This window comes from Aethalodelphis obliquidens, unplaced genomic scaffold (genome assembly GCF_003676395.1).
Source record: "Aethalodelphis obliquidens isolate GAN/ISIS:26980383/991018 unplaced genomic scaffold, ASM367639v1 scaffold12, whole genome shotgun sequence".
In the NCBI taxonomy this organism is placed as follows: Eukaryota; Metazoa; Chordata; class Mammalia; order Artiodactyla; family Delphinidae; genus Aethalodelphis; species Aethalodelphis obliquidens.
Window position 1 is genome coordinate 30079950 of NW_020837956.1, and position 13260 is coordinate 30093209.

The window sequence follows — 13260 nt, forward strand, 5'->3', positions numbered from 1 at the left end:
GTGACCCCTGGCGGCGGCGGGCCTGTGCGGCCGGAGCCCGCCCACCCAAAAAGGGGAGAAAAAAAAAAAAAGAGGCATACTAAAAAAAAAAAAAAAAAAAAAAAAAAAAAGGAATCCTAGGTCAAAAGGTATAAGCTGCTTAAAAGCTATCAATACTTGTATCAATAAATATCAAATTACTTTCTAGACAGCTTGTACCAATTTACACTTTCATCCATAGTGTATGTAAGTGCCTATTTTACAAACCTCTCACCAACATCTAGTGGGTTTTTTTAACTGTTGTTGATTTGAAAGGCATTTAATGGTATATTAATGTCAGTCTGCTAATGATTGCATTTAAAATTTCAAGTCAAGAGAGACAATTTCAGACCTTCTGTTGTTGTTTTAGGGAAATAGTTTAAATGCTATCACTACTTGCTATTACTATTGTATTGTTACTAAAGAAATACTAAAATGGTACTTAAAAACAGAGCCACATCTTAACTGGCCCTCTCAACAAGTGAGGATGCTGTAGCTAAAGGAAAGTGCGCTGTTCTAGTCTAGACAAGAGTCAGTGTGAAGCACTGGGCTTAGACAGTCTTTATGTCTGCATTTCCTTTTCTGTAACGAGGATAATAATGCCTGCCATAACAGCTGTGTGAGAGTAAACTAGCATGGCCTATCTGGATATACTTCATAAACCATCATGCACCGTTATATAAAATAGCCGAGACATTTTTCAATATTGGTACTACAAAGGTAGTTCTAAAACTGCAGTAGGCACTCATTTATTCCTAAGGTAACTTTCACTTGCATTTCCAGTAAGTATATTGTCTTTAGTCTCTGACATAACAAAGTCTTTCTTGCCCGATAATAGGATTACTAATTGACCGGTTCTGTCTGACTGGTGGAAAAAGCCCCATTGGCTATTTGAAGGCATATCTTATCAACTTGTATCTTTCTGCGGATTCTGAAAAAGTACAAGAAGCAATACAAGAAGGTATTACTTGGTTTCCTCTCTCTAGTTAATAAAGAGGTCTGCACTAGTGTTTCATTCCATTGGCCTTCACGTATGATTATGTGGTTTACGTCGTCATTGGGTTTTCTGCTAAGGTGTTTCCACAAGTGGCAGCCCTTAAGTTTGTCTTTTAGAGCTTTCACCTTCATGGAGGTGGACATCTTCAGTGATTATCCTACACCCATTTTACACTTTCCCATCCCTTATAGAAACGGAGGCAGTACAAAGATGACTGTTTCGAGATGTGTGGTTGTGAAGAAGAGTTGTGTTGTCAGGTAATAGCGAGAGAGGAAATTCGAGGTCTGGGAAGAATTTTTTTTTTTTTAAATAGACACTAAAACATATGGTCCTAAGAAAAGTATTAATTAATTCCAACGGTCTTCCAGGGATCGCCTCTGCAACAATGTTTGATGGAGCCAAAGACATGGCTTACTGTGACACACAGCTCCGTGTGGCCTTTGATGGGGATGCCGTCCTCTTTTCTGATGAGTCTGACCATATTACCAAGGAGCACGGGCTGGACAAATTCTTTCAACATGAAGCACTATTTGAGAATAAGCCTCTTGCTCAGGTAGGTTCAATGAGCTCTAATTAATTTTGATCTACTTATTTTCCAATATACCAATATATATATTTCTTCATTGTGATGACTTTTAAAATTTTTTAGGCAGGCCACTCCTCACTTCCAAACTTGTAGTTTTCTCCCCTTGTTTCATGAATTCCTCATTTTAAAGCATCTGCTGCCAACTTTTTTTAATTTTAATGTTCTTTTATCTATCCTTTTGAAGTGTTTCTATGATCTTCTCATGAGAAAGAGTTCATCTCCTCCAAATTATGAGTAACGGAGGTAATACGGCTTACCAGTTAGCCATTTCTACATAATAGTTCTCAAAATAGTAAGGTTATTTCCAATAGGTCAGTAAACATTTGTTGAACCTCTCTGTCCATACCCTTAAACTCCATAAAGGTAGCACTTAATTGAGAAAAATCTGCAAAACTGAGAGTTTAAATTAAATCAAATAATGAGCTCCAAGCAAGTACAAAGTACGAACAATTAAAATTTTAGGTTTTTTGGAATCAATCCATGAATCGAAGTGTTAAAGTCATGGTCTAAAATGAACAAAACCTGCAATTTCTGAACCAAAGGAGATTTGAACATCAAAGTATTCTCCAAAATGAATATGAAATGATGGATCATTCAGTTTTAATCTATGAATCTTACCTAGGCCTTTCTTTTAAATTGGCCTTTTTTTTCTCAGCTCTTCTTGAACTTAAGATCTTAAATATCGTTAGTTTTATTACATTTATAAAAGTAGGAACAGACTAATTGAAAGATGAAAGTTTTACTAACTCACCTCACATTACAGCAAGTGATATTTAAATTCTGTGTGTTTTTGTGTGTGTATGTTTAACTTCACAGTCCCTTCCTAAACAGCTTCTTTAGAAGTCTTGAGCTCATGTCAAAAAGTTGTTCAGTGTTAACAAAGTTTACTGTTGAGAGGAAAACCCTTTGTTATATTTTGCATAAGTCTGCTTTGCTGAAATTTAGAGCCCATTGTACATTAGCCTTTAAGCATTATTAAAATGTTCAAGATCTCTAAAAAAGAGCACTTAAAAAGAAAAAAAAAACTTCAGAACAAGAATTATTTCAAGATAATCTTAAAATACCATTTTTTTCATCTCAGGGAAAGAATCCAAATTTCTTTTAGATTCTGTACTTATCAGTTCTTTTCTCCATATTTTAAAGCATTTTTCCCATTAAACAACTGAAATTGTGAAGTTCAACACTAGATATTGCAGGAATACCCAATGAATTCTTACTAAGCATACTTGTTTTCATAATGTGGTCCTTCTGACAGTGGAAAAATATGCTATTTTTCACATAGAAAGGGTAGCTTTCCTATAAAGACCAGGCTTCGCCAGATGTTTCCACTGATGAGAAGGAAGTTATGAGATATGATTCCTAACCAAGGCTTTCAGCTATGTTGGTCATGGGGCTTATGGTTTCGTCATGACAATATCCCAATTGTCTCCAATGGAGGAGATCTGAGAGTCACCAGCAAATGGGACAGCTGGACAGGATTAATTTAGCCACTCTCATTGTAGCTTATAAAGCCTCCAATGTGGTACCATGACAAGTAATGGATGTCTCCTAATTTGATCTCTATCTCATTTCACCATTCTGGGATAGTGATCTCCGTGTGTGTGTGTGTGTGTGTGTGTGTGTGTGTGTGTGAGAGAATCAGAATTGTTGAGGTATACTTTATATGTAGTATAATTCATCATTTTTAGTGCACGGTTCTGAGAGTTTTGACAAACATATGTGTACAGTCATGAAACCACCATCAAACTCAAAATACTCACAAAATTCCCTTGTGCTTCTTTATAGTCATCCTAGCCCCCTATCCTCAGGATCTGTCAAACACTAATCTGATTTCTGTCCCTATAGTTTTGCCTTATCCAGGTGTCATATAAATAGAACCCCACAGGATGCAATCTTTCAAATCTGACTTATTTTACTTAGAATGATGCATTTGCGATTCACCTGTGTCATTCCCTGTATCAGTAGTGCGTTCCTTTTTACTGCTGAGTAGTAGTCTGTTCTATGGATGTACCACATTTTTTCATACATTTACCTATTGGAGGATATTTAGGTCATTTCCAGTTTTTGGCATTTATAAATAAAACTACTTTAAGCATTTGCATACAGGGTTCTGTGTAAACACAAAAATCTCATTTCTCATGGGTAAATACCTCGGGGTAGGATTGCTAGGTCACAGGATAAGTATGCGTTTAACTTTATAGATAGTGCCAAACTATTTCCCAAAGTGGTCACACCACTTTGCATTTCCAATGAAAGATTTTTTGCTCTGCATCCTTGCCAGTATTTGGTAATGTCAGTTGTTTTTCATTTGTTTGTTTGTTTTAAGCTGTTCTGGTGGTTACATAATTGTATCTCATTGTGGCTTTAATTTGCATTACCCTAATGATAGATGATATTGAACATTTTATCAAGTGCTTATTTGCCATCATATTTATTCTTTGGCAAAAATATCTGTTCAGATCTCTTGCTCATGTGAATTGGGTTGTTTTTTATTTCATTATTGAGATTTGAAAGTTCTTTGTATTACAATTCTAGATACAAGTCCTTTATCATATATTTGTTTTGCAAATATTTTCTCTCAGTCTGTCCTTGTCTTTTCACTCTTTTAATATTTTTCAGTGTCCTTCAATGAGCAGAAACTTATAATTTTAATGAAATTCAATTTATCTATTTGTTCTTTCATGAATTGTGCTTGTTATATCATATCTAAGAAATCTTTGCTAACCCAAGGCAAAAATTTCCTCCTATGTTTCTGAACAGAAGTTTTTACAATTTTATGGGGTTTTTTTCAGAATTATTACCTGTTTGAGTTGATGCATTTGTGCAAAGTATTAAGGTTCATTTTTACTACTTATGGATATATCTTGTTTCAGCACTATTTGTGGAAAAGACTGGCTTTCTTTTCCTTTAATACAGGTATCTGTCCTTTTGCCAATATCACACTGTCTTGATTATCATAGTTTTATAGTCAGACTTGAGATCTGGTGGCAGGAGTCCTCCAAATTTGTTATTTTTCAAAATTCTTTTGACATTCTGATTCCTTTGCATTTGCATATAAATTTAAAAATTAGCTTGTCCATTTCTAGAAAAAAATCCTGCTGAAATTTTTATTGTGATTATGTTGAATTTATAGCTTAATCTTGGGAGAATAGATATTTTAACAATATCAAGTTTTTCAGCCTATGGACATAGTATATCTCTCCATTTATTTAGGTCATATTTAATTTCTTTCATCAGTGTTTTGTAGGTTTCAGCATATAGCTATCATATAAAGTTTATTAGATTCATACCTAAGTCTTTAATAACTTTTGATGCTATTATAAATGATGCTTTAAAATTTTTAATTTCTAATTTGTTTATTGCAAATACACAGAACCACAATTTATTTTTGTATTTTGACTTTGTATCCTGCAACTTTGTTAAAATCACTTGTTAGTCATAATAAAATTTGTGTAGATTATTTAAGATTTTCTACATAGACAGTGTGGACTGTGAATAAAAACATGTTTCCAGGGCTTCCCTGGTGGCGCAGTGGTTGAGAGTCCGACTGCCGATGCAGGGGACGTGGGTTCGTGCCCCGGTCCAGGAAGATCCCACGTGCCACGGAGCGGCTGGCCACATGAGCCATGGCCGCTGAGCCTGCGCGTCCGGAGCCTGTGCTCCGCAACGGGAGAGGCCACAACAGTGAGAGGCCCGTGTACCACAAAAAAAAAAAAAAAACTTGTTTCCATTCTGTATGTCCTTTATCTTTCTTGCTTTATTACCCTTGCTAGTACATTCAGTACAATGTTCAATAAGCATTATGAGAGTGGACTTCCTTGCCTTATTCCCTGATCTTAGAGGGAGATCATTCAGTCTTTGACTCTTAAATATATTATCTACAGGTTTTCTGCAAGTTATCTACAGGTTTTTTGCAAGATGCCCTTTGTCAGGTTAAGGGAGTTACCTTCTATTCCTGTTTTGTTTTAGAGTTTTATAATAAATCCATGTTGAATTTTGTCATATGTCTTTCCTGTATCTATTGAGAAAAACATGTGGCTTCTCTAGTCTGTTGAAATATAAATTATATTGATGAATTGCATTGCTGGTATAAATTCAACTTGGTTATGTTGTATTATCCTTTTTATATATTGCTGGATCCAATCTGTTAAAATTCAGTTAAAAAATTTTTTTTGCCATTATGTTCTTGAGTGTTCTTTTCTTGTAATATCTTATAGAGTAATGCTGACCTTATAAAATGAGGTGGGTAGTATTTTCTCCCTGTCTATTTTCTGGAAGACTTTGTGTAGAGTTGGTATTATTTCTTCTGTAAATATATGGTAGAATTCTCCAGAAGAGCCATCTGGGCTTGGACTTTTCTATTTAGAATGCTTTTAACCAAGAGTTCAGTTATTTTTGATAGATACAGAACTACTGTGCAGATTATCGCTTTCTTCTTTTTCCTTTTCTGGCAGTTTATGAGTTTGTGTCTTTCAAGGAATCTGTCCATTTCAGTTAAGTCACTGAATTAACGAGCATAAATATTCTCTCATATTTTACTATTATGATTTTACTATTTTTAGGAACTTTAGTGATGTAGCCCTTTTCATTCCTGATATTAGTAATATTTGCCTTCTCTCTTTTCTTCCCCCCTTGTGGTCAATCATGCTAGGCTTTAACAATTTTATTTATCTTTTTAATAACCAGCTCTTCCTAAGTTTTTAAAGGTGATTTGAGGCTTCTTTTCTATAATAAACATCTAATACTGTAAAATTTCCTCTAAATGCTACTATAGTTGCATCCTACAAATTTAGATAGGTGGTTTGTAATTTTTATTCAATTCAAAGTACTTTTTAATTCCCCGTAACTTTATCTTTGAGTTATTTATAAATGGGTTATTTGTGAAATTAAATTTGGAATTTTTCCAGATACCTTTCTGTTATTAATTCCAAGTAGAATTCTGTTGTAGTCAGATAATATGTTTTCTACGATTTCAACTCTTGAAATTTGTTGAGGATTATTTTATACCCAGAATAAATGGTCTATCTTGGTAAATGTTTCTTGTCTACTTGAAAAGAATGTTTATCCTGCTGTTTTGGGGTTGAATATTCAATAAGTATCAATTAGATTAGGTAAGTTAATAGTGTATTATTCAGGTTATATTGCCCAAGTGTTTAATATTGTCAGTGATTTTCTTTCTATTTCTTCTATCCACTATTGAGGAGGCAGCATTGAAGACTTCAAGTATAATTGAGGATTAATCTGTTACTCCTTTCAATTATATAATTTTTGCTTCATGTATTTCTAATTTCTGTTGTTTGGTACCCAAATGTTTAAGATTATTATATCTTCTTGGCAAATTAATCACCTTTCATTATGCAATGCCCCTCTCTCTGATATTCATACAGCCATTCTAGCTTTTTTTTCTTTTTTGGACTGATGTTTGTATGGTACAACTTTTCTATGTTTTTACTTTTAACCATTTATGTTTTTACATATAAAATACCTCCATATTTAAATTGGTTTTCTTGTAGATATTGCATAGTTTCTGTTGTTTTTCTGTACAATCTGACAATCCTGTGTTTTAATTGCTGTTTTTAGATCTTATTTATTTATTTATTTGCAAGTTGACTAAGTTTTATTACAATCAAATTCTTTCTTTACAATTGGTTTACTCTTTTAATTAATTTTTATTGGAGTATAGTTGCTTTACAATGTTGTGTTACCTTCTACTGCACAGCAAAATGGATCAGCCATACATACATATATCCCCTCCATTTAGGACACTACAGTGCATTAAGTGGAGTTCCCTGTGCTGTCCAGTATGTTCCCATCAGTTGTCTATTTTATACATAGTATAGATCATTTATATTTAATGTGATTATTACTTTGTTTGGATCAAAATCTACCATCTTCTTTTTCTATTTGTTTCATCTTTAATTAACTTTAGTTTCTTTTTCCTTTTATTATTTTTGCTTTTGAATTTATTGTGTAGAGTGTATGCTTTTAGGATTCCATTTTATCACCACTATTGATTTATTACTCATTTTAGATTTTACAGTGGTTACCATAGGATTTACAATATACAACATCAATTAATCACAGTCTACTTTCAAACAGTATTATGCCACATCATGTACAGTGTAAGAACCTTACAACAGTATACTCTCAATTCCTCCCTCCCATGTTTTGTGATATTGGCATACGTTTTACTTTCACCTATACTATAAACTCATAATACCTTGCTACTATTGTTTATTTGGGTAGTCAGTTATCTTTAAAGTGAATAAGGAAAAGACAAAAATATGTCTTTTGCATTCATCTTCATTTTAACCATTTCCAAGAATCTTCATTTCTTTGTGTAGATCTAGGTTTCTCCCTGGTATCTTATTCCTTGTGCCAGAAGACCATCTTTTTACATTTCATATAGAACTGATGTGCTGTTACCAAAGGCTCTTAGTTTTTTTTTTTTTTCCTGAAAAACTCTTTACTCTCCTTCTTTTTTGAAAAATATTTTATTTTGACTGGGTATAGCTTTCTGCATTTATCCTATTTTTATTTCAGCACTTTACAGATACCCATTCATTGTCTTCTGACTTACATAAATTCTGAAAACAAATTGTTTGAGATTCTTATCTTTGGTCCTTTGTAAGTAATGTGTCTACTTTTCTCCAGCTGCCTTCAAGATTTTCTATATTTCTTTGTGTTTCAGCAGTTTGAATATGGTGTGTGTATATGTATTCCATAGTATTTCAATGCCCTGTTCTTTTTTCCCCACTATTTTTTTCCCTTTATTTTCAGCTTGAGTAATTTCTACTGACCTATCTTCAAGTTCACTGATTCTTTTCTTAGCTATGTTGGCTCTATTAATGAACCCATTAGAAGCATTCTTCATTTCTGTACCACAATTTTTATTTCTAACATTTCCATTCAACCCTTATCTTTTCCGTCTCTTTGTTGAAATTACTAGTCTACTCATATATGTCATCCACCTTTTAATACAGTTGTTAAGATATTAATCAGAGTTATTTTCAATTTCCTCTCTTACATTTATGACATTTAGGTCATCACTGCGTCTTCTGTTAATTACTTTCTCTCGAAAGTTAGTTGCTCTTTTAATTTATTTTTATTGTAGTCTCATAAATCTTTGATTAATTTCTAATCATAGTTTGTAGACAGTATAGGCTCTGGTAAATAGTATTTTTGCCTGCTAATAGGCATGGCTCCTCTTCTGCTAGCAATTAGTGTGATTGACTGAATCACCAAATCAGGCATTCAACTAGGTAAGCATTTTGTTGCTGCTATTGTTACCTTCATTTCATCACAGGCTTCAAATTCCTCTGGTAGGGTACTGAAGGGTTTTTCATAACGTTCCTTTTCCATTTTCAGCTGTAGGCTTTCTCTTTGTGTCCATGCCTCATGGGTGGCCTCCACATTTTTACCCTTCTCCCAACTGTTACTGTTTGTCTCTGCCAGCTCAGGTGGTGATGTGAGAGGAAGGGACATTCTCTGTTGTCCCAGGTTAGTCTAAATCTAAGTGTGTACCCCCCTAGGTCTTAGGGATGAAGTTATATCATTGATCTCACCTTTCTCCCAGTGATAGGGGTGATATCTAATGATCTGGGTCTCCTGCCCCTCTCCCAAGGGTGGAGGATTTTTCCTTCCCCTTCCCCCATAGCAGTAGATCTTTACCTGTTCCCTGGGGGTAACAGTGTTTGAAGCCGTTCTTCCAACAGTTTAATACTTTTGTCCCCTAGGAAGTATGGGACAAGGTAGATCTTTAGTCTTTTCTCACAGTGGCAGCTGCTCCTCTCCTCCACGTCTGCATCACCAAGGACTCTATTCTTTCATTTTCCACCCTGTCTGCAGTCCTTCTCATAAGAAACTAGTGAAATCCATAGGAAAAAAAAAAATCCTGTAAAACAGTGTGCATTTCTTGTGTCTGTGGCTTCCAGGGTTTCTATGTTCTCTCATTAGCCCATACTTGTCCTTTTCCAATTTGTTTTTAAAAATTACCTGAATTTTTCATACCTGCTTCTATGGCGTCTGGTATATCTTCCTTTAGTGCTCTGCCAAAGATGTGCCAGTTCTTGAATTCCATCTGTCCTTGAAGATTTCTCCATAATTTTTTCCCTTAGGTTTCATGTTAGTCGGTTGCCCTGCTACCTCAGCTCTTTCATGGGCTCAAGAAAAATTATGATGTTTCAGATTATCTGGCTTTTTCTTGTTGTTAGGATAGGAGTAACAGTCTTTCCACCTTTCTACATCCAAGGCAATCCAAATGTTCTAAATCATAGAACTCCTCAAAAAGGTATTTTCAAGTAACTTTCCTTCATGTTTCTATATTTTTTCTTGATAAATTACATACTTACACTACTGTACAAATATATAAACTGTTAAACATACCCCAAAATAGAAGAAAGAAAGAATGATATGGTACCTGGTTTGAACATGGCGATATAAACTGACCAGGCCCTAATTATTCTCTTTGAAAATTACTCAAAAGCATCAGGGAGAGCCGTGTTCCTCTGTGTTTCAAAATCAAACTGTGAGCAGGGCGGCTTCTGCCAACAGTCACTGCCCCCCGCTTTGTTTCTGTGGCCAAAAAAGTAATAACAATAATATGTTATAGTTTTTTTACCTATGTGACTTTTTATTTTTTATTTTTCTAATACGTGCAGCCTTAGACAAAGCAACATTAAACAAATGATCACATAGATAAGCCATGTTTGTGGAAAATGGTTTCCATGACAGCAGAGAAGGGAGCTTCTGAATTGTGAAAACAAATCAATATTAAAATACTATCCATGACCTTTCCCCAGAATCCCTCTAATTTTTCCAAGGAAAACTAATCTACTTCAGAGATAAGTAATAAAAAGAGAACTAGCACAGAACATATGCAAAGATACTATGAGAAAAAGGCAGACACAGAAGAGCAAAATCTAATAACAGATGAAGAACTCTCACTAGAAACAGTTGCCAAAGTATAGGTAAAAACTGTGACTAAACATTTACTTAAAAGAAAGTTGGGTCATAAAGTGGAAATCCCCCAAATCAGGGAAGAGATAATAAAATGTTAAATGGTAGAACTCTGGAAATAAGCAAATAGAAAAATAATATTTTAGAGAGAAAAAAGACAAAAATAGGTCCTAGGTAAAGAAAATCCAACATATGCAAAATTAGAATACCTGAAGAAAACACTGAAATTATGTTATGGGGGTAGGAGGATAGGGTTGTGTGTGGTAAATATAAAGATGCAAACATATCAAAATATAAGTCAAGAAAACATCCTGAATTATCAGAATATTTTAATGGATACATTAAACTATTAAAGGTTAAAAACTAAAGGCCACATTATACTATAGGGAAATAGAAGAGAATGATCATCACTGAGACATGCCCTAGTAATATTATTTGACTTCAAAAATAAAGAAATAATTCTTTGGGCACCCTGCACACACAAGTGGGGAAAAGAAAATCAAGCTGTCCTGAGTCTTCTCCACAGCAGCACTCAGTAGCAAAACACAGTGGAGCCCTACTTATAAGATCATGTGGAGAGGAAATATAAATCACAGATTCTATGTCCAGTCAAAAGTTCATTCAAGTAAAAAGGAAACAGATCAACAGTTAAGAACATAGTATATTCTCAGGGATTATTATTTCCATAAGATATTCTTGAGAAAACTAATACAAGAGGACACATTTTGGCCAATATGTAGGTGACTACAAACACACAAAGGCACAAATGGGCATAGAATATATTTAACCATAGATCTAAAACTAAAACAACTGCAGGGATTAGAGTGACAGAAGAGAAAGCACATATTATATGCCCTAACAATGTAGAAATTATTTAACTATTAAAAACTGGAAAAATATGGAGGAAAAAGTTATAAGGAAGAGTAGGTGTACTGATATCTTCAGTTACAATAGCTGATCAAAGGATAAAATGTAAAGCTGAGAGACAGAAATATAAGAATCTTTAATAATTCAAATGCAAACACTGAGAAAAATGAAACAGTTAAAATCAAATGATTGAAGAAAAAATAGAGGATAAGAGAAAGGTGAAGAAGTACCCTAATTTCATTATTTTTCATTATAAAAAATAACAGATCCTGGATTTAAAGAAATAGAGGTCTGAGGGTACTATAAAAAGTTATAAAGGTAACCAATAGAAGGAAATAATACAAACCTTCCTAAATGTTAGAAGGAACACACATACACACAAGTTCAAATAAAAAAGACAGTGAACAATCTTTTGAAATCTTTAAACGTGAAAAATGAAATCCAAATTGTAATACAGAACCATTATCACATATATTTGTGATATCGATAAATAGAAATGGCCTAAAACTCAGCTTTTGTTTTAAAAATTAAGACTTTCAGATTGTATCACTTAGCAAAATCCAATTCTATGTTCTGTACTAGAGGTACAGCTAAAAGTAAGTGTTCAGAAAGGTTGAAGATAAAAGTGTGATGATATATAAAGTAACTGTAAATATAGAGAAGACTGGATTCAAGCCAAGAAGGAATTGAACAAGATAAAAAAGTACACTTTATAACGTTGAAATGTGCAGTTCACAAAAAGTAAATCAAAAGAGTAGTGCTTTTGCTGATTAACTGAGCTTTCAGAGTATCCCATTTTGCCATGGATAGTTTACGTCTGTTGCCCTGGTTCAACTTTTTATAGAAGCTTCTTTCACTCTTAAAATATCTGTGTTTAGATGATAAATTATATGGCCATCCTATGTTTTACTCTAGGAATGCAAGGATGGTTCCATACAAGGAAATATAATCACATAAATGCAAGGAGTTTCAGCATTGTATCACTGGTCTATACTGCATGTTTCATGCAGTATTATAAGTTCTTATAAACATCTGCTTTTTTAGCGTTCACTTCCTTTGGCTCACTGGATGACAGCTGTGACATATGTTCCTTTTACAGGGTCCCTTGAAAGGCTTTCTGGAAGAGTTAGGCAGACTGCAAAAGAAGTTTTATGCCAGAGACGAACGGTTATGTTGCCCTATCAGGACCTACCTGGTTACAGCTAGGAGTGCAGCCAGTTCAGGCGCCCGCTTGCTGAAAACCCTTCACCGCTGGGTCTAGAGATAGACGAAGCTCTTTTCCTTGCTGGAGCCCCCAAAGGTCCCATCTCGGTGAAGATAAGGCCCCACATCTTCTTTGATGACCACATGTTCCACATTGAAGGGGCACAGAAATTTGGCACCATCACAGCTCATGTACCTTATGGAATTAATCAAAAAGAGAACAATTAGGGATGGGAAGGGGAAATAAAGCAGTGAGTCTGGTATTACGGAAGCCACATCTTGTGGATCTCTAGGGCAATTAGGTATTTCAGTAGATTAGACCTCAGAACTTTGTTCATTTGGAAAGGTTTTCTCTTGAGTTTTTTAAAACATTTTGAACTCTCAAGTTACCTTCAAGCTACTTCTCTTGGAGCTGTCAATGCTGCTGATGACATTGCAACTACCTCTGTGTGTAAGTCATAATGATGACTCTTTAGAATAATTTTAGAACGTGAATCCTTGAATGCTTAAAGGACTATGTCAGAAGCCTACTTAGTTTTACAAAGCATTGCTCATTTATGGATGTTGGTAGCTAGAATGAATCATTACCCATCATCATTATAGAATAGTGGGTCTTCACAAGTGGAAAGAG

At 34.4% G+C, this 13260-nt stretch overlaps 1 protein-coding gene across 1 annotated transcript in view; it reads left to right on the top strand.

Annotated features, from left to right (window-relative positions):
- The window catches only part of NT5C1B (5'-nucleotidase, cytosolic IB), a 21618-nt gene extending 8631 nt beyond the window's left edge, over nt 1-12987 (top strand). The window contains 4 exon segments of the mRNA XM_027113772.1: nt 857-979; nt 1384-1568; nt 12526-12679; nt 12682-12987. Coding sequence (XP_026969573.1) covers nt 857-979; nt 1384-1568; nt 12526-12679; nt 12682-12857 — 638 coding nt within the window. The 3' untranslated portion in view covers nt 12858-12987.
- The last annotated feature ends 273 nt before the right edge of the window (nt 12988-13260 follow it).